A 21,365-nucleotide genomic window follows, 5' to 3' on the forward strand; every position below is an offset into this window, starting at 1 on the left:
AAGTAAATATAAGTTTGGTTATATAATTATCATTATTATTGGCAGAAAATTTGATAGCCATGTAAACAGCCTCTGAACTCTAAATTGCTGACTTCGGATTGAGATACTTCCTTCTTGAAAGTTGTTCGTCCGCCCAGTTTATCAAAATTTCAGAAATTCCAACGGGGCGATCGTCGCAGATGTCTAAAATACTAACCCAGTTTCCAATTCCGCAAAAAACTGGACAATTATCTTATGAGTACCAAAATTCCATTTTTGGTAGCTCAGATCGAAACTGTTTCTTCAAGAAAGTTGTTCAGTATCCTCTTATCCATGATATCCTTTTATCCATGATACATGCATGTAATACTCTTTTCCCTTCGACTAGGATTTTTCCCACTGGGTTTTTCCTATCAAGGTTTTAACGAGGCAACATAAGCATGCTTAACGCTATATCAACAATACAAGTAAACTTGTAATCTTATTCCTTCGCTATGGGTTTTTCCCATTGGGTTTTTCCCAGTAAGGTTTTAATGAGACAATTGATGTTGATATATGGGCATCCAAGGGGGAGTGTTATAAAATTGTGAGGATGAATGAATGCCCACAGTAAATGAGACTTGGGAATAGTTTGTTGTGTGGTGTTTTTTCAAAAGTGTAATGTCACGGGTGTTGTTTGATTTGTCACTTTCGAAACATCATTAAATACATCTGGCATTTGATTAGCAATACTTTGAACATGAACGATCACTTTCACTTCATTTTCACATTGAGTGCTTCGTGGATCAAAATGAGATAAGGTGGGTACAAGCCATGTCATCTTTTGCCATTCTTTTAGAAAGGTCTTTTCTCCCTCTAACAACGGGAAGATTGTCTCATCAAAGTGACAATTTGTACAACGAGCTGTAAACATATCACCTGTCAAGGGTTCCAAATATTTAATGATAGATAGTGAATCAAAACCACATAAATTCCCAGTCTGTGCTGAGATCCCATTTTAGTGCGTTGTGGCGATGCAATAGGCACATAAATAGAACAACCAAAAACTCATAAATATGAAATGTTTGGTTGATGCCCAAACACAAGTTGTATTAATGAGTATTAGTGGTTAGCTATAGGTCTCAATCGAACCAAAGATGCAGCATGTCTCCATGCAGAGACTGGCAATTTTGTTTTCATGAACAGAGTGCGAGCTATTAATTGAAGCCGCTTGATAAATGCTTATGCTAAACCATTTTGAGTATAAACATGAGGAACATGGTGTTCAACATCAATGTCCAATGTCATGCAGTAATCATCAAGGGTTTGAGACGTAAATTCGCCAGCGTTATCAAGTCGGATGGACTTAATGGGGTAATCTGGGAATTGTGCTTGCAACTTCATTATCTAAGCAAGAAGTCTCGTAAAAGCTACATTTCGAGTAGACAAGAGGCAAACATGTGACCATCGGGTAGATGCATCAACCAAAACCATAAAATATCAAAATGGTCCACAAGGTGGTTGAATAGGCCTACAAATATCCCCTTGAATTCCTTGCAAAAATGATGGGGATTCAACATCAATCCTTAGTTATGATGGTCTAATTACCAACTTCCCTTGAGAACAAGCCTTGTAAGGGTTATCATTTGAGATAGCAATGTGTCTGCTCAATAATGGATGTCCATTAGAGTTGGTAATGATCCTATGCATCATGGTGGATCCTGGATGGCCCAGACAGTCATGCCAAAGCATGTAAATTTTTTAACCAATGAACTTCTAGTTCATGACAGTATGTGCTTCAATTGTCTTTATGTATGTATAATGCAATCTACTCGATAAACCACGCAACTTCTCCAATGTACGCTTCTGGGTATCATTGAAGGTAATGCATAGATATTCCACATTTTTTGCACTTTTCATTTCAATGTGGTATCCATTTAAATGTATGCCTTTAAAACTCAACAAATTTCGAGTAGATCGAGTTGCGTACAACGCATTTTGTATGGACAATATTGTTCCATTTGGTAACATGATCTGGGCTTTTCATGAGCCTTCAATTACATCTGATTAGCCTGATATTATTGTTACCTTTACTTTTGTAAGCATGAAGCTTGAGAAATATTTTCGATCTCGAAGTATTGTATGCGTGGTTGTACTGTCTGCAGGACAAATATCTCCGCCATTGCTCTTGTTTTGAGAATAACCATAGTTTTCATCCATGCTCTTTGAGTAAGGGAATCACAGTTAAAAACAGTTTATTCATAATAAAAGGAAATTGAAATGCCACTTTTATTGAATTGAAATGTGAGCTTTAAACTACAAATTCAGATAATAAGAGTACATCAAATAGAATTAATTCAATCAGACCAATACACTTCATTCCTTCTTTCCACAATGAAGTATGAGACATCCAGGTGGGTTGTGTTCAATTACCCTGGTAAATCGAACACTGGATCATGTATATCCATTGGTTTAGCCTGGTCGAGGAAATTAGTTTCGACACCCTTCTCCTTGAGGGAGGCTTGATACAGGTCCATCAGATGTTTTGGGGTAAGATAGGTACGCACCCAATGTCCATTGCCACCACACCTATGGAAAACTCCTTTAAGATTTCTAGGAATGTTATTCATATGAGCTTTGCCTTTGTGGCAATTTGCATTCTTGAAGCTCGAGCCTGAATTATGCTTTGAAACCTGGTAGTGAAATTGGACAACATGATTCTTGCCTTTCCCGTTCCACCGGCCTCGTTTGTTACCATGTCCTCATTTATAATTATTACCAACTTGAGGATGTGATATTCACTTCAAGGGAAGCATCATTCACTTCTGGGAATGGTGCCGATCCAGTAGGTCGAGACTGATGATTCTTCATTAGAAACTCATTGTTTTGTTTAGCCACAAGGAGCATAAATATCAACTGGTTGTACTCAGTAAAGCTTTGTTCTCTTTACAGCTGCTGCAGGAGCACGTTGGAGGCATGAAAAGTGTTGAAAGTCTTTTCTAGCATATCTTCCTCAGTGAAGATTTTCCCACAGAGCTTCATCTGAGAGATAATTTTGAACATTGCAGAATTGTACGCAGCCACTGACTTGAAATTTTGGATCTTTAGGTGTATCCACTCATAATGAGCCCTTGGAAGAATCACCGTTTTCTAGTGATTGTATCTATTTCTAAGTGCTTTCCAGATGGCTAATGGATCTTTAACTGTTAGGTACTCGCTCTCCAGTCCTTCACAAAGGTGGTAACGGATAAAGATCATGGCCTTCACCTAATCTTAAGATGATGCATTGTTCTTCTCCTTGATGGGTTCTCCAAGATTCCCTACCTCCAGACAAATGTTGGCATCCACTACCCAGGTAAGGTGGTTTTTCCTAGTAATATCCAGGGCAACAAAATCAAGCTTTGCCAAGTTTGCCATTTTCTTTTCTTTTCTGAAAGAAAAATGAGATGTGTAAGAACTTGCAATAATACATATTCTGGAGAAATGTAGTGTTAGAACTTCTTGTTCTTACTAATTTTTCATTTTGATCTTCAGGCCAAAATGATAAACACTCGAAACTTCAGGTTTAAGACTTACATGATTAATGAGGAGGGCGATTGTATCGCACCACTCTCATTGAAATAATATAGCATAAGATGGGCGATTGTACCGCACCACTCAAGCAACAGGAAATTTAAATATGTGGAGCAGGGTGGGCAATTATACCACACCACTTAAAACTGTAGTAAAATTAAAATTGCAGTTCAAGATGGGTGGTGATACCGCACCATCTTGGATCGCAGTAAAATGAACATAAATAAACAATGGGTTAGTAATCAGGAGCTACACCAAACAAGAAATCAAAGATATAAGTAATGGTTATATTGAGAACTAGAAGCAGGCATGGTGGTAGCATTTCTTCGCAAGGGCACATCAGGCAGGTGAGGCAATGAGGAAAAATAGTAGAAAAATCCTTAGATGAAGCATTTTTCAGCGAAGGGAGATGAAAACTGGTTAAGGTTAGAGAGTCATGCTAATAACGTGTTATAAATAGGCAAACATTAAAGAGAAAACATTTACTAAGGACACGAGCGAAGTGAGTGCAAAATATCACACTGTTTTGTTTCGTAACTATAACACAAAAGGATTGCAGATAAAAAGAGGAAGGGAGGGATACTGATATTATTACTTTTAGTTCTTTTCTTTTTCATTTTCTGTAAACCTTTACAGGTGTGGCTCTATAAATAGAACATTCCGTGTGTGATTAATACACAGCAACTGAAAGACAAAAGAATTGAAAGCAATAATATCAGTATCCTTCTCTTCCTCTTTTTATTGGCAATCCTTTTGTGTTATAGTTATGAAACAAAACAGTGTGATATTTTGCACATGCTTCACTCCTGTCCTTAGCAAATGTTATCTCTCTAACTTTTCCTACTTATAACAATATATATATATATATAAGAACACGGATATGATTGAGGTATGTGGGCCCCCTGCAACCTCACCTAACGTATTTTCCCGTTCAAAAATACAATCCTAAAACTCCTATCCTTGCATTCGAAAATAGTCCCATTCCCATCAACATGCGAATTTAATCTCATCCACTAGCGAAGCCAATGCGGTGGCATTAGGGTCCCTTGACCCTAATAGATTTGTAACTTATCCCTTTAAAAAAAGAATTTGACCCTTTTATCCCTTTCAATTTTCCAATCATGCCCTCCCCTTTCTCAAGCTATCAGTCTCGCCACTTTTCCCAAAACCCAGTCCACACCAGATCTGAAAGAAGCCACCCTTCTTCCCAACGATCTCTCTTATTCTCCAGGTCGTGTTCTCCCGACTCGGCGTCTTTCCTCTAGTAAGCTTCTCTTGTCTGAAATTTCATTCTTTATTTGTTTGGGTTTTTAAAATTGGGAAGGGGGGAATCTGAGTGAAAGATGGGTGGGAAGAGCGAAGGGATGAGGTTTGTAGTGAGTGAAAAAGCAGAGGCTCACAGATGGGCCTACTAGGTACGTCGCCGAGGAACCGGAGGTCACGAAGGCGGTCGGAGAATGAGACTCGAGAAGAGAAAGTCTTGGGCTTGGTGGAGGAGGTTGTGAAGCTAAGAAAGATGCGGTCCAAGAAGGAAAAGTTGGACTTGGTTCTCAATTTGCCATCCCAAGTTCATCATCAAGTAAGTCCCAATTGGAAATTGCTCTCTTTTATTTTTTCATTCTTTGGTCTTTACATGTTTCTCAGGTTCTTGTGTTTTCGCTGTTTGGTTTTGCAGTCGATGATGAGTATCATGGCAATCTTGATCAAATCAGGCAGCTTATGACTGATCTAATTATGTGGAGAGATGTTGCAAGGTCGAGCCTTTGGTTTGGTTTGGTTTGGGGTCGCTCTTCTTCCTTTCCTCTTGCTTTGCCAAAGGAATTAACTTTAGGTGACTACTAGTCTTCTGCTACTCTCATTCACTTTTCCCACATTTTCCCTATTTTAATTTTAGCCAATAAAAAAACATTTGATCTTAGCCAATTCAATCATTTCATCATTTTCTCAAGATTTCCCAAATTAGACTTTTGTTTTTGGGTGCTTCATTTGTCTCCAATTCAATATGTCAAAGGTACTTGTTGTTTCCCTTTCAGCCACTCTTTTCTTTGTTTCAGGGCTTCATTTGTATCCAATGCTCATTCTTTTATTTCAGCTTAATTCAGGAGAGCCATCCATGGCCCTCAAGGTGATGACAATGTTTAATGACAAACAAAACATTAAGGTAGTGTTTGAATTTGGAATTGCTTGCTTTGCGTGATTAGTAATGGAAGCTTAACTTTTCTGAGTTACAGGTAGCTCCGTTCTTTCATATGGGAGCAGAGTCTAGGCATCTTATAACATTTTGGAGGCTCTGTATGCTTGGTATGCCCAACTTCTAATCAACCAACTCTGTTGTTGATTATTTTCCATTGCTTTGCTTGTTTCGTGTTATAATGATGATCATGGTGCTAACTCTTTGACCCCATTGTCTTAAATTCCTAGCTCCGTCATTGATCCCATCTGTACACAAAACCACTTCCACTAACAAACACAAAACAAAAAGGGAAACAAGAATACCGTAAGGAGGAGGATTCTCTCCTCTCCTAATCTCTCTCTCATTCCCTCCTCTCTTATTTCAATGGTTACAGTTAAATTATGTTAACATTTTATATTGATCTTTTATAAAGACATAAAAAGACAAAAATAAAAATGTCAGAGGATGGGAGGTAAATAGAAGAGGAGAAAACCCTACTCCATACAGTAATCATAAACTCCACTGATTCATTCAAATGGAAATTGGAAAGGAGGAGACAAATGAGAGACAAAAAAAAAAAAAAAAAGGGGCCAAAATATACTTTTAGTTCTTGTAGTATCTGTATTTTGTATTTTATCCAATTTAATCCATATGGTTTGTAAAATGTACGAAGCAATGAAGTCAGCTTCCGTTGCGAAATTGTTACATATATAACACCAAGGATAAAAAATTGATAAGACTTCAAAGAAAAAAAAATCAACAAAAATGAAATATTCTCATTGTCACAAAATCCAATGAAACAAAAAATACAAAGATAAAAGTGGAGCTTGGTGAAATCCACAATGACTAAGAAGACAGTGGTCACCACTGTTACCACTGTTTAATAGTATTTTTTTTTTCTTTTATTAGTAATAATAATCCTTTTTATTCGAGATTATTTTACCGTCAATCAGTAGTTATTTTAATTACGTACTGTAGATAAATTATAGGGACATTTTGGATGCGATCCCTAACTACAAACGTTCTTTGATTGAAATCTTTGTGATTTTTCGTTTTTGATCAAAGTCTCTGACATTCATGTAATAATGTCTTTCTATGTAGATTATTATATTTTTAAATTAAAAATGAAATTTGTAGTTATTTATATAATGAGATTTTAAATAAAAGCCATAATTTATGGGATTAAAACTATTAAAGATTAATTATACTCTCCAATATATTGTGTGTGTGTGTGTGTGTGTGTACACAGGTACGTTCATCAAAACTAATCAAAAAATTATTGTACTAAAACATCGGTACATTCTTCATAAACACCAAAAAAATGATATTAGGCTTAATAATACTATTAAATTTCTTCTTTTAAACTTGACATGGATACATTCTCAAATCAACGAAATGGAATGTACCCATATAAGTTTAAAAAATAGATTAGAGAAAAGATTGAATGAATTTTATATAAAAAAAAATGGGTACATTTTATATTAAAAAAATGTACATTTTTCATATAACAAATTGACATATTTAAGAATGGGTACATATAAGATTAAAAAATTGAAATTTTAATTTAATGGGTACAAAACTTATGATAATTTTATTTTTTATACTTTGGAAATGTTTGAATTGAAAATTAATTAGGAGTTTAATAAGGATGTGAGTATTAAAACTCTAAATCAATTACTAATTTTTATTGGGAAGTGTTATTGGCACTCTAAAAATCTCATTCTATACTCTTCACAAGGGTATTTTTCTTTTCAAATATCAAAAGTTTGGAGTGTAAAATGAGATTTTTGGAGTGTCAATAACAATTCTCTTTTTATTATAGAAATTATATAACTTACATGTAATTCATTAATATATTAATGCTAAAGACTTTGATTAAAATCTAAAAACTGATAAGGTTTTAATCAATGAAACTAGGGACCGGATACTAATTTTTCTTAAATTATATTTCCTTTAAGGGTAAATTACACTTTCATACCTCAGGTTTATGGTCTATTTCAATTTCTTACAACATCCTCAAAACATTTCATTTTCGTACCTTAAGTATTGTTTCATTTCAAAATAATACCTCCATTACATTTTCCATCCATTGATCTGTTAAATGCTGACGTGGCTGTCACATATATGTCACGTGGCTGCCAAATGTCTACCACGTGGCAAATAAAATTATTTTTTTATTTTTTTTTTAAACTTGAATTTTCTCAAAAGATTTTTTGACATTAGTGCCTTCCCAAAAACTAGAACCCAAAAACTTGCAAGAAGAAGAAGAATAAGAAGAAGAGGGAGAAAAAAATAAAATAAAATAAACCCCAGTTCGTCCCACACTTGGGGGAGGTCGTGTAGTGCTAGGGGGGGGGGGAGGGAGAACTGGGTTTGGGTCGCGAGCAGCAGCAGGTTTTTTTTTTTTTTTTCTTTCTTCTTCTTCCTTCCTCTTCTTCTTCTTCTTGCTGCTGCTGCTGCAGGTTTTTTTTTTCTTCTTCTTCTTCCTCCCTCTTCTTCTTCTTGATGCTAATGCTGCAGGTTTTTTGGGTTATGGGTTAGGGATAGGGATGTGGGTCGCTAGGGGGGGAGGGATAGTGGGTTTCTTTTTTATTTTCAATTTATTTTCTTTTTTTGAGAAAATTCAGGTTTAAAAAAAAAAATTATTTGCCACGTGGCAGACATTTGGCAGCAACGTCAGTATTTAACAGATTAATAGATGAAAAATGTAATGGATGTATTATTTTAAAATCAAAAAGTACTTAAGTATGAAAGTAAAATATTTTGCAGATGTTGTAAGGAATTAAAATAAACTCCAAACCTGATATATGAAAATGTAATTTACCCTTCCTCAAAGTAAAATAAAAGGGAAAGAACAACTACCAAATTCCTACGCGCATATGGACTTTGATTCTCCAATTTCGAATGGGGATCCTAATGTCTCACTATATATATACCAACATCCACTCTTCACTCGTCCAATATCCACAAGCCTTCGCTGTTTAATTTGTTAATTAAATCAAACATGTGCCACCGCAAAGTAAGTTCAACTTCGAGTCCGAGTTCGAGTTCCAAGTCGAAGCCGATCGCAATCCGACAAGTGTGGGCCCACAATCTAGAATCTGAGTTCGAACTAATTCGCCAAGTGATCGACGACTGCCCCTTTATTTCGATGGACACAGAATTCCCCGGACTAATATATCGACAGCCGTACAAACACGATACACACCCGACCGCTCACTACAAAAACCTCAAATCCAACGTCGACGATCTCAACCTCATCCAGGTGGGCCTCACCCTCTCCGACTCCGGTGGCAACCTCCCCGACCTCGGCTCCCCGACGCCCTACATCTGGGAATTCAACTTCAACGACTTCGACATCGCCCGGGACCGCCACGCTTCAGACTCCATCCAGCTCCTCCGCCGCCAGGGAATCGACTTCGACCGCAACCGCTCCGACGGCATCGCGTCGGCCCGGTTCGCAGAGTTGATGATGTCGTCGGGACTCGTCTGCAACGACTCAGTGAGTTGGGTGGCGTTCCACGGCGCGTACGACTTTGGGTACTTGGTGAAGATCCTCACGGGCCGGAAGGAATTGCCGAGTGACATGGAAGAGTTTTTGAAGATTGTGAGGGTGTTTTTCGGAAATAGAATTTATGACGTCAAGTACATGATTCGGTTCTGTAACAGCTTGTACGGAGGGCTGGACCAGGTGGCGAAGATTTTAAAGTTGGACCGGGCAGCCGGAAAGTGCCACCAGGCCGGTTCAGATAGCTTGTTGACGTGGCATGCGTTTCAGAAAATTAGGGATGTGTATTTTGTGAATGATGGCCCCGAGAAGCACGCGGGGGTCTTGTATGGATTAGAAGTGCTTTGATTTTTTATTTTTGTTTCTTAGGTACAGCATCATAGTTGTATTTTATTTATTTAATTGCAATTTGATCAAGTAAATTAACGTTTTAAAGTTCCAAACTACTTAATTTCATATTTCTATTTCTAATATAGTATACTATTAAATTATTTAAATTCAACATTCAACATGCATATATAACCAAAAAAAAAAATATATATATATATTAGCAGTTCGGTTCGGAATTCTTAAACCATTGAATATGTAATCTTGATTCCCTTACCAAAAAGTTTAGGATCGGTTCGGTATGGAGTTCCAAAAATTTCTGTATTATTGATTTGGGTATTGGATTGGAATTTTCAGAAAAAAATTCCAGCCCTAAGTAAAAGTGGATAAAAAAACAATTGGTTTTTAGTTTAGCCATGGCTAGATCCATATTGGTATCGGACTGACATGGGACAGTTTTAGGCTACAATTCAGACTAAATAGAAGGATTGACTGGGCCAAACTATAAACCCATCAAACCACACGGTCAAGATTTTGGTTGGTTTATGTTTTATGCTGCACCAGTTTTCAAAGAGTGAATGTTATTTCAACATACAAGATTAAGGCACTTGCTCTCGCATACAAATCTTATTTATGTCTCTAAAATACATTATTATTAGTTCACATGCCATAACACAATTGAACCTTAGCGAGCAGGCAATGGGAGATTTTGCTTGGATGCTTACCCCGGTCCCTTTACTTGTTTGGTATCATTGTTTCATCTCTTCATTGATTCGCATGCCAAACCTCTTCATTGGGTCTACGAAAATCTTGAGCCCAATTTGAATTAAAGAGCGGAATGATAATCACACAGTTTTCTTTTTTTTCTCTCTGCACACCTATATTTAATCATGTCCGTATAATGTATAATCTATTGATTATAATTAAAGTAGGGTGTGTAAAAGATGAACATTGTTGTGCCATTATCTTTATAATTTAAGTAAAAAAACTATGATAAGGAATAATGACTGACAACACATGCAAATTGTGCCCCAACGTTTTAGCAGATTACATCTGATAAAGAGAGAGAAAAAAAGGATGTCGGTTAGTACTACAATATTCACTAGTAAGTGAGAGGTATTAGATTCAAATCTCATTAATCGCAAGTTCAACCCAATCTATTCCTTCACCTCTTAATCTCAGCATTAATAAAAAGCGACGAACCTTAACTAAAAGCCTACGCCTTGTCACCCATACACAAGCGACAAGCAAGCTTAACTTTGGTCCTGAACCAGGAGAGATTTTTAAGTGTGACCGGTACACAAGCTGATACACTATGTGTCATTATACAAATTGTGGGATATGTGTGCTAAAATGTTAATAACTTAAAAAATAAAATTTCCCATCACTTCTATTAAAACACATGGTATACCACTTGTATTCCTGTCACAATGAAAAATTTCTCCTGAACCAGAAAAACCTCATTGCCCTCACTCATTTGCCTTTAGAACACCCATTGTACAATCATTACAAAATTACGGACGGGTTATAACAATCTACTCCTCTTAAAAAAAATTTGTCCCCAAATTTCTACATTACACAGAGGTACAATTAAAGAAACAAAATTTGAATAAAAGCTATGTCTCCCAAGTTGCCTCGTCAAAAAACTTTCACAAGTTTGCTAGTTTTGTTCCTTAGAACCTTTTCCTTCTAGTCAAATCTTGGTTGATCTCCAAGGGTTGGGGGTGGATAACATTCGAAGGATCAGAGACATATCTTTGTAAGCATGGAAACCTAGAAAACATTGTGCACCTTCGACAACTCTGAAGGTAAGTTAAGTCGGTCCACAACCTCACCAATTTGCTCAATTATCTGGTATGGACCAATGTGGGGGAAACTTACCTTTCCCCTTTACCCAAAGCAAACAACACATCTCCACAATGATAACAGTAGGAACACCAGTCACCGATGTGGCACCTCAAGCCCAAAGATGTGCCTTAGGTTGTGCTTCAGTGTTCACAACACCCATTGTGGACTGCTCATATGCTTTCTGCCCAACCTTCAGGGCTGACATAACCTAGGCTTCTGCCTCCCTCTGCTTTTGTCCTCTCTGCCTAACCTTCTTGGTTGATAGAATCTAGGCCCCTGCCTCCCCTGCATGCGTTTGGGTCCACAGCCAGTGGGCCTTCTCCTTACTTGTGCCCACTTTGCAACCCATTCCTTTAGCTCATGTTATACTAAATCATGCCATGGCGACCAGATCTCAAACAAGGCCTTCTCGTCCGAAATTCGCACAGAAGGAACTGTACCCTACCCTTTACCTCATAAACTTACTATTGTTTTCACTGCTCTTATGCAGTCTGCTTGTTTTACCCACATTGTTCATATTCCTAAGTGGCGTGATGCCATAACGGATGAATTCAATGCCAATAATCAAACATGGCCACTGGTGCCACCTTCTCGTCACCACAATTTTGTCGGTTGCAAATGGGTCTTCAAGATCAACGCCTTGTTGATAGTTCCATAGAACAGTCGTCCTTGGTGGCCAAGGGTTTTCATCAACAGCATGGGTTCGATTATTATGAAACTTTTAACCTCATTGTCAAACCCACTACCATCTGTATGTTTCTTTGCTTGGTTGTCACTCATGGTTGGTCCATTTATCAATTGGATGTCGAAAATGGCTTTCTGTTTGAGAATGTCTATATGGTGCAACCACACTATTTTGTTGATCCTCAAAATCCACTCTTTCTACAAACTTCATAAAGCTATTTATGGTCTCAAGCAGACTCCTCATCCCTAGTTTCAGCGGTTCAGTTCATTTTTTATTCGTCAAGTTTTTGTTTAGAGTCAAGTTGATCCTTCATTTTTCACTTTTCATCAGTTTATTGTACCTTGGTATTATTGATTTATGTTGATGATATATTTTTTACTAGTGATAATCAGGATGCTCTTACTCACTTCATTGCGTTGTTGGCCAAAGAATTTGTTATCAAAGATCTTAGGCTGCTTCACTATTTTCTGGTGTTGTGGTAGCCACAATTCTCCCTTTGGCCTTCATTTATCTCAGATCAAATATGTTGTTGATCCTTTCAAGCGGTCTAATATGGTTGGCTGCAAGCCGTGCCCAGTGTTCCAATCAAGGTGACTCCCACTTACCAATGCCACAGAGTTCCGTCAACTGCTTGGTTCTTATTAGTATCTCACTGACACGCCCTGACGTTGCCTCTGCGGTTAATCATGTTGCTCGATTTATGGCTAACCTTGTGCATTACATCTTATTGCTGCTAAGCTTATTCTTCGTTATATGAATCGGAATACATGGCCTTCGCTCATGCATGTGCAGAATCAATTAGGTTATCTTATGTTCTTCGTGAATTGGATTATCATTTTGTTTAAGGGATTGGCTATCAATTTGGTTATCAAATAGTCATAGACTCATATATGACTTGTGTATTGGACTTAAATTTAAGGGATTTGCTAAATACTTATATAAATTGTATCTAACTTATGGTAAGCATATTAAATACATGTAAATATTGTAGTCAAATTCCAAAATAATGGGAATGATATAGCAGCTAGAGTCAAATTTAACTCCAAAATTGACTATAGCTTTAACTTTAAATTGAAATAGCCTCACCAACCAAACAGTCATTTACCCAAAAATAAAAAACCAAACATAGAAAGCAAGGGCGGTATACTTCTTCATGAGATCTTAGTTTCAATCATCGCCAAATGCAAATTTGAATCACATTATTGCTAGTCCATTGTGAGGTTAAACTCATTTCCTTTCTTTTAATGTAAATAATACCATTTATTAAAAAAATAAAAAATAAACCATTAATTAAAAGGAAAACTATTGAAAAGGGTTTGAAAACTTTAAATGTTAACCAAAAACCATGTACTAACTTTATTTAATGGTTAGGACAAAGCTCAATACTAAACCAGTCTTATTAAAATGGTCCAAATATTAAATTTCCGATTTTGTCCCTGACGGCAAAGCCTAATTCCGTCTAATATCTCCCTTTGCTACTGTCCGTCTCCCCCATTTCTTCTTAGCATTCAAAACCTTTCATTTTTCTTTCTAATTTCGCATCGCAGCTCCATCTCTGTCTTTGCCAGTATGCAAAACCCACATATCCGGCCCCAAACTTAATTTTGAGCCGTCTTCATCTTTGTCGAAATCGCAGAGGATCACCGACTCTCTCTCCCAAAATTTCCCAGTAGAGATGAGCAAGGGACCTGGACTTTTAACCATCGGCAAAAAAGCAAGGTTAAGCAATAATTTTCACTCACTCTCTCTCTCTCTCTCTCTCTCTTCGTCTCTGCGATATTTCTACTGTTTTTTCGTCTCTCGATTGCGCGTAATTAGCATCTAAAACCCTGCATTTTGGCTTCTGTTGCAGATCTTCTAACGAATGACTACAACTCCGATCGGAAATTCACCGTCTCGATTGTGTCAGTTTGGAGTTGTTACTCTGTATTATCTCTTTTCTTTGTTTCATATTATTATAGACTTCGATATTTATGTGCATGCATCTAATATTGACATGGATCCAAGCACAAATCTCAGAAAACAGAGGTATAAATCTTTGTCTTTGACTTTTTTATTCAAATTGTTGTGCTTATTGAGCTACAAAACAACCAATGTCTGATATATTTGTATGTTTAGTTTGTGAATTGGGCATGAACATTTATTTGGGTAAGCTTGAATTCTGCATATAAACTGTTTGTTTAGGTTAATTTGTTGTTTGGAGCTGAAACTTTCCTTGCTGCTATTTATCTGTTTCTATTGTCGCATTAGCGAAAATGATATATGACAGTATTCATTTAATTACCTTGCCACGATTTAGCTGTACCTCTAAAGACCTATCTGCCTGATAGAGATATTGATTTGATTGCCTTGGGTGTTGTGAATGTTGAGAAGGCCCTGGCCAATAACATTTGCACTGTCCTTGAAAAGGAATATCAAAATATGGCTGCTAAGTTTATGGTGAAAGATGTCTAGTTGATTCGGGCTGAGGTTTTTAGCTTTTACCTCTTAACTTTATTAGATTGATGATAGGTATAAGTTACAACTTAGTGTTGACGTTGCCATCTATGTCTAGTAAAGTTTCTGTGTCGAGTTGATGTTGTGTAACTTGCATTTCCCTTTAATTAAATTATTACGTGCTTGTCTATGTCATTAGTCATTATTTTGATTCTAGTTAACAAACTTTTGATTTTCCTCTGTAAGACTATTTGTTTTTGTTGTGGCAGGTCAAGCTTGTAAAGTGCCTTGTACAAAATATTGGGGTTGATATTTCCTTCACACAGTTTGGAGGGCTATGTACACTATGCTTTCATGTGCAGGTAGTCATTCACACATAGCTGAATTGAAAATGAAGTTCAATTTCTCACAAATGAATTAAATGATTTACCAGATTTCATTCGTATAATCGGATTCTTTTTGGGAAGCTCTGAGTTTCTAATGAAACTGGTATTTCAAGTCTTCTATTAAAAGTATATGCTGACTTATGCCTTATAACCGATAACCTTGAATGGTATTCAATTAGTCGTACGCTGTTAAGTGGTGACTCCACCTGCTTCTGTTCTTTTCATATAGTTTTACTTTAATCTTATGATATGTTTTTGGTGATCTGAGTGGTTTGTGATTTTTTGGATGTATGTCCCTCGTTATTTAGCTTCCCTAAACATATTCATGATGGGCTCTCATAATAGCACCTTGCTTTAATTAGTATGCTACTGCGTTTGAAAAGATGTTCTTGGTGCCCATCATGGTTTGATTTCGACATATACTTTGGAGACTTTGGTTCTGTATATTTTCCATCTCTTCCATTCATCGTTGTATGGTCCTCCGCAATGAGTGCTTTAACGCTTTAGCACTAGGAAACTAAATTGAATCAATTTTTTTTTTAATTTTTTTTCTGTTTGGTTGATGAGAAAATGATGAAAAAGTTGGTGCTGAAATCTATGTGAATTCGTGTATGGCACTTTGATGGAATTTGATCTGACAATGCATGTTGCAGTAGAGGAGAAGCACATGCTCGAATAGGAAGGGGGAATGACCATGATGGGTATACCAATTAACAGGCTTATAAGATGCCGAGGGTATCTACCAACGGGAAAAAGCAAATCTAATGCATCCCATGCGGCATGATGAACAACTCTTGTGGGGTACGTTGGACCTCCAGGAGAAATGAAGCTATATAGACAAGCCTTTAACCTTGTGTTTGTGGCCATTCTCAGCTCCTTGGGGTTCTTAAGTTTAGTAGGATATACAACATATGATTATGTAACAAGTAGATATGTTTTCTACAAACAAGTTTCTTTCTTTCAGGGGTGTTGAATTAAGTGTACAAATTAAGCTTGAGCACTCGAATTGGTACTGCTTTCTTGTTCAAGCGCATGTCAACCATGCAGAAAGGACCTATTACCGACTGATACATCATGCATGGTTGTTGCCAATAAAGTTAGATGGCGAGTTCAAAATATGTGGAAAGTTTTCTTGAAATTACATCAAATGATTTTTGAGCCTATGAGCAACTAAACTACACAAGCCCTAGTTTAGTTTAGATCAAATGATTTCTTAAACCAAACACTAGTATTTTCACTATTTTGTAAACTAGTACTGTGATTATTTCGTAAACTAAACAGTGACTATTTCTTAAACCAAAAACTAACTATTTCGTAAACTAAATAGACTATTTCTTAAATTGAACATTGACTACTTCTTAAACCGAACACTATTTCTTAAACTAAACATTGACTACTTCTTAAACTGAACAATATTTCTTAAACTAAACACTAACTATTTCTTAAACGGAACACTAATACTATCACTACTTCTTAAACTGAACACTGACTATTTCGTAAACTAAACACTGACTATTTCTTAAACTAAAAACCTTGTAAACTAAACACTGATTATTTCTTAAACCTAACACTAGTACTATCACTATTTCATAAACTAAATAAACTATTTATTAAACCAAGTAATAGTACTATCACTATTTTGTAAACTAAGCACTGACTATTTCTTAAACCAAACACTAGTATTATCACTATTTTGTAAACTAGTACTGTGACTATTTCGTAAACTAAATACTTGACTGAGATGCCATATATGATTTTCGGTGCAGAAGATCTGCACTCTTGATTTCTACTTGACTGATTAGCTTAGTTAATTTTGGATTATTGTGTTGGAAATTGTAATGTGTTCAAATTAAAAGTTAGGAAATTGTGATTAGTTTAGTTAATTGCTTTGATTTTTACCAAAGCAAACTGAAATATTTATCAAAGTGAACTATTTATCAAATTGAACTATTTATCAAACTAAACCACATTTTTTTACCAAAGCAAACTGAACTATTTATCAAACTAAACTATTTATCAAATTGAACTAGAAAACCACATTTTTTTTACCAAAGCAAACTGAACTATTTATTAAAGTGAACTAGAAAACCACATTTTTTTACCAAAGCAAACTGAACTATTTATCAAACTAAACCACACTTTTTTTATCAAAGCAAATTGAACTATTTATCAAACTGAACTAGAAAACCACACTTTTTAACCAAAGCAAACAGAACTATTTATCAAACTGAACTAGAAAACCACACTTTTTTTTATCAAAGCAAACTGAATTATTTATCAAACTAAACCACACTTTTTTTATCAAAGCAAACTAAACTATTTATCAAAGTGAACTAGAAAACCACACTTTTTTTACCAAAGCAAACTGAACTATTTATCAAACTAAACCACATTTTTTTACCAAAGCAAACGGAACTATTTATCAAATTAGTACTATCACTAGTTCGTAAACTAAATACTGACTATTTTTAAAACCGAACACTAATACTATCACTCTTTCGTAAACTAAACACTGACTATTTATCAAACGAACAATAGTATTATCACTGTTTCGTAAGCTAAGCACTGACTATTTCTCAAACGGAACACTAGTACTATTATTGTTTCGTAAACTAAACACTGACTATTTCTTAAACGAAACACTAGTACTATCACTGTTTCGTAAACTAAACACTGACTATTTCGTAAACTAAACACTGACTATTTATCAAACGAACACTAGTACTATCATTGTTTCGTAAACTAAACACTGACTTTTTATTAAATGGAACACTATTACTATCACTGTTTCGTAAACTAAACACTGACTATTTCTCAAACAGAACACTAGTACTATCACTGTTTCGTAAACTAAACAGTAACTATTTATCAAACGAACAATAGTATTATCACTGTTTCGTAAACTAAACACTGACTATTTATTAAACGGAACACTAGTATTATCACTGCTTCGTAAACTAAACACTGATTATTTCTCAAACAGAACACTAGTACTATCACTGTTTCGTAAACAAAACAATGATTATTTCTCAAACGGAACAATATACACACACATGAGTTCAATTTTATAATGAGATAGATCTAGGGCAATTGCATGAGACTTCCAAACATAATTCAGACCAAACATAATCATAAACTAGTTTCCAAAAACAAAAAAAAAAACATAATCATAAATATTGATGTGAGTCTCGCACTTTAAGTTTCACTGATCCAAGAAATCTTCCGTTAACCTTCGTTGGTAATTTTCTTATATAAACATTACTAAGTTTATGGATCACAAACATGCAAACATTAATTTGAAATAAGTAATTAACAAGAAAATGAGATTAGTACCTCTCATCAGCTTATGGGTCCTAAATACTTCATCCAATCAAAGCCTAAAAGCTTATGTCTAAACAAATATTAACTCAATTCAAACAGTTGGTACAACATAATTACTCCATATGGAACGTATGTCCCACAAGTAAAAATTGATCTTCAATACATTGACCAGGTTTTTATAGAGAAGTAGTGCAAAAACTAAGTTTTCTAGAACGGAACTATTTCTTGATCTGAAAAAAAAAAACCACTAATGATCAATCTGAAAGACCAATTATATTATACAATTTACCTCAAAAAATTCATGATGCTTCCAATCAGAGCATATTTATAGATTTCTTTTATAAATTTTGGTGTTTTGTTATGATTTTAGATTTGAATTTGAGTACAAAAAGCATCCAAGGGATGTTTTTTAGATTTCCTCTATCTAATTTTAACAAAAACACAAAGCGTCTATTCGATCGTTTATTTACTGTGCATTAATTTATTGGAGCATACCAATGAAAAGTTTGTTTCATGATAACAAAAGCTAAAAAATTTGTTGAACAGATGGCATTGTACTTCACATTTGGTGCGACATATATACATGCTGCTTATATTTGTTGAAAGCAAGATTTTCAAAGATTTTGCTTTCAAATTGGTGGGGCTTTGACATGTGGATTTGCAGCATGTATACTAATGGCTTTCGTATCCTCCATCATCACTTTCGTGTTTAATGGGTAAGGTAGTGGCATTAACTGACGGAATGGGGCCTCCGTCAGGGGTAGCGCCTGTAAAAAAAAAGTTTGGTTTTGCACATGGGCTTGTTTTTTCGTTAGAGTATTTAGTTTTTGTCCTTTTTGATTAAATTTCAAGTCCTTATGATTAAAATTTAAGCCCTTTTTATTAAATAATAATTTATGGTGGTTTTTCATTAAATAAAAGTTAGTCCAAACCCTTTTCATTAAACCTCCCTTAATTAAAACTACACAGTTAGTATTGAATGCCAATGTTGGAAATTGTAGACTCACATAAAATGCCAATAAAATAAAATAAGATTATATCAACACCTCTGCATATTGCTAACTTAAAACTACTGTCCATCCACCATTTGTAACTAAATACCCAAATAGCAAAAACCCAATAACTACCAAATATCTCACTTTTTTTACCTCTCCGTTGAATTTATGAGTAATGAATTTTCCCACCTACCCCACGCCTCTGAATTTCCTCCTCCCCCACTTTCCCATCGATTCAATGCTTCACATGGCCGCGGCACGTGGAACCCATCTGGGATTCACATGATCATCGGCTTCTCGCTTTCTCTGATGAGATCGTTCCAGATTTGTGTGAATGCTCGGATGATAACATCGTGATGGGATGCAGAGTTGAGCTCCAGAAAGCAGCTGAGCAGCTCCTGCAGATCGTCCTTCGAGTAAATCTGCTTCTCCACAATCATCTGCAGCATCGACTGCCTGAAATCCTTATAAGGGTCGTTTGATTCCTTCACCACCGCAATGCTGTCGTGGACTTTCATCGTATTCGGGCTCGAAATCTTTGTGTTCTTAGGATTCGTACTCTCCGCCGAATCAGATGGGTGTGACTGCGAGGAGGAGGAGTTGTTGTTAAAAGAAACGGTGGTAGAGGTGCACCGATCTTCGTCGTCGTCCTCAACTGTGAAGCTCTTGCCATTTTGATCGCCGGAACTTGAAGAGGAGAGGGATCGGTGAATAGGGTTTTTGTGGATTTGGATTTTGGGTTTTGGAGTCGGCTCGTACACGTCGGAAAGCTTCGGCCTTCCGCAACCGCAGCCTGCAACATTGGCTGTGAGAATGGTTGTAAGAAGCTTCTTCTTTTTGCTGGATGAAGACATTGAAGTTGGAGGAGGATGGAGATGTAAAGAGACTCCTTATTGTCTTGGTTTATCTGCTCTGAGAGGGAGAGGTATGTGGGTGAGAAAGTATTGTTGGTTGGAGTCCTTTTCGGGAATCAATATTTTGATCTGGCAAGAAATGTGTGGGAACAAGAGAGAAGGTTTTTTTCATGGACTCCTTTTTTCATGAGGGCATTTGACTTGAGGTAGGGATGTTGTGGAGATAAAATTAGCTTAAAAGCATAGCATGTGACCTTGGAAAGATAAAGATTCTTCCTTTTTAAGTTTATCCAATTTTGCTTCCACGAATAACTGAGTAGTCTGAAAAATAAAGATGAGACTCTAAAAGATTGATTTACCTTTTTTTTTTTTTATATAGAATAAGTACGTATTCATTAATCAGATCAGATAGAACACCTACCTTTTGAGGGATTTCAACTCGATCGAAAGATAAAAGAGCGTCTCTATTAAATTAAGTAGTAAAATTATCCTCAAAAAGAATATCAAAGATTACATTAAGAGATTTTTCAAACCATGACACTTGATCATCTAAAATTAAACCCGATCTCGCAAATCGGTAGACAACCTTATTCATATCGCGTTGACCAAACCTAACTTTCCAATGTGGAACGGACTTTAGAATCAGTCGAGCATCATTTAAAATGTGCCCAAAAGCACCATTGCACGCCACTGCTCCATCAGATTGGAGAGCATTGATGACTAAAGATGCATCACCTTGCATCTCAATAGGAGAGGCCGCCAAACTATGAGCAAAACTCACTGCATTTTACTCTTAAAAAAAAATGAAACGATGAGTGTTTAGTTAAGAAGTCAGATTACTTGATAGGATAGACTACTGAAGATAAAGCCAAGTTTATCATCTATGTATCTCTCTTTTTAGCGCATCTCTAACCATATTCCATTTTGAAATAAATACCGCAGTTTACATACTATACACTATTTTTCTGCTGCTACATGTATATAGAGAAGGGGAAAACAAAAATGTGTAGTTATCATTTTTTTAATGTATTATTGTGAAAGGAATTGTGGTTATTATTTTCGTGTGAATTATTATGCCAGAACTGATTATATAAATTAGAAACCAAAACTGATTTTTATTGGCCTTCTTTATAAAATAATTAGAGTTTATCACCAACATATTTGTTTTTTGTTTCTTAAATACGATAGTAATAACTTACAACGTCGACTAATGATCCAAGATTCTCGACTTGAAACTTTGGAGTCAATAAAAGATTTTGGATTTTGAAGGGACAATGACACGGGGATCCTCGAATTGGAAG

The 21,365-nt window shown here is 35.9% G+C and overlaps 2 protein-coding genes and 1 long non-coding RNA gene across 3 annotated transcripts; 2 read left to right on the forward strand and 1 right to left on the reverse strand.

The window, feature by feature from the left end:
• The first annotated feature begins 8,626 nt into the window (after nt 1-8,626).
• Nucleotides 8,627-9,655, forward strand: LOC126588567 (probable CCR4-associated factor 1 homolog 11). Its single transcript, XM_050253671.1, has one exon. It carries the CDS (start codon nt 8,709-8,711, stop codon nt 9,558-9,560), a length of 852 nt encoding a protein of 283 aa, XP_050109628.1. The 5' UTR covers nt 8,627-8,708; the 3' UTR covers nt 9,561-9,655.
• Nucleotides 9,656-13,582: 3,927 nt separating this feature from the next.
• Nucleotides 13,583-16,055, forward strand: LOC126588229 (uncharacterized). The gene is made up of 4 exons (XR_007611377.1): nt 13,583-13,791; nt 13,925-14,100; nt 14,778-14,870; nt 15,548-16,055. It is a non-coding gene; the product is annotated as an uncharacterized LOC126588229 (long non-coding RNA).
• A 3,111-nt stretch (nt 16,056-19,166) lies between these two features.
• Nucleotides 19,167-20,599, reverse strand: LOC126588228 (transcription repressor OFP4-like). The gene is made up of 2 exons (XM_050253307.1): nt 20,486-20,599; nt 19,167-20,385 (listed from the first exon to the last, which is right to left on the reverse strand). Exon 2 carries the CDS (start codon nt 20,062-20,064, stop codon nt 19,489-19,491), a length of 576 nt encoding a protein of 191 aa, XP_050109264.1. The 5' UTR covers nt 20,065-20,385; nt 20,486-20,599; the 3' UTR covers nt 19,167-19,488.
• Nucleotides 20,600-21,365: the final 766 nt, after the last annotated feature.

The sequence above is a fragment of the Malus sylvestris genome, chromosome 11 (genome assembly GCF_916048215.2).
Source record: "Malus sylvestris chromosome 11, drMalSylv7.2, whole genome shotgun sequence".
Classification (NCBI taxonomy): Eukaryota; Viridiplantae; Streptophyta; class Magnoliopsida; order Rosales; family Rosaceae; genus Malus; species Malus sylvestris.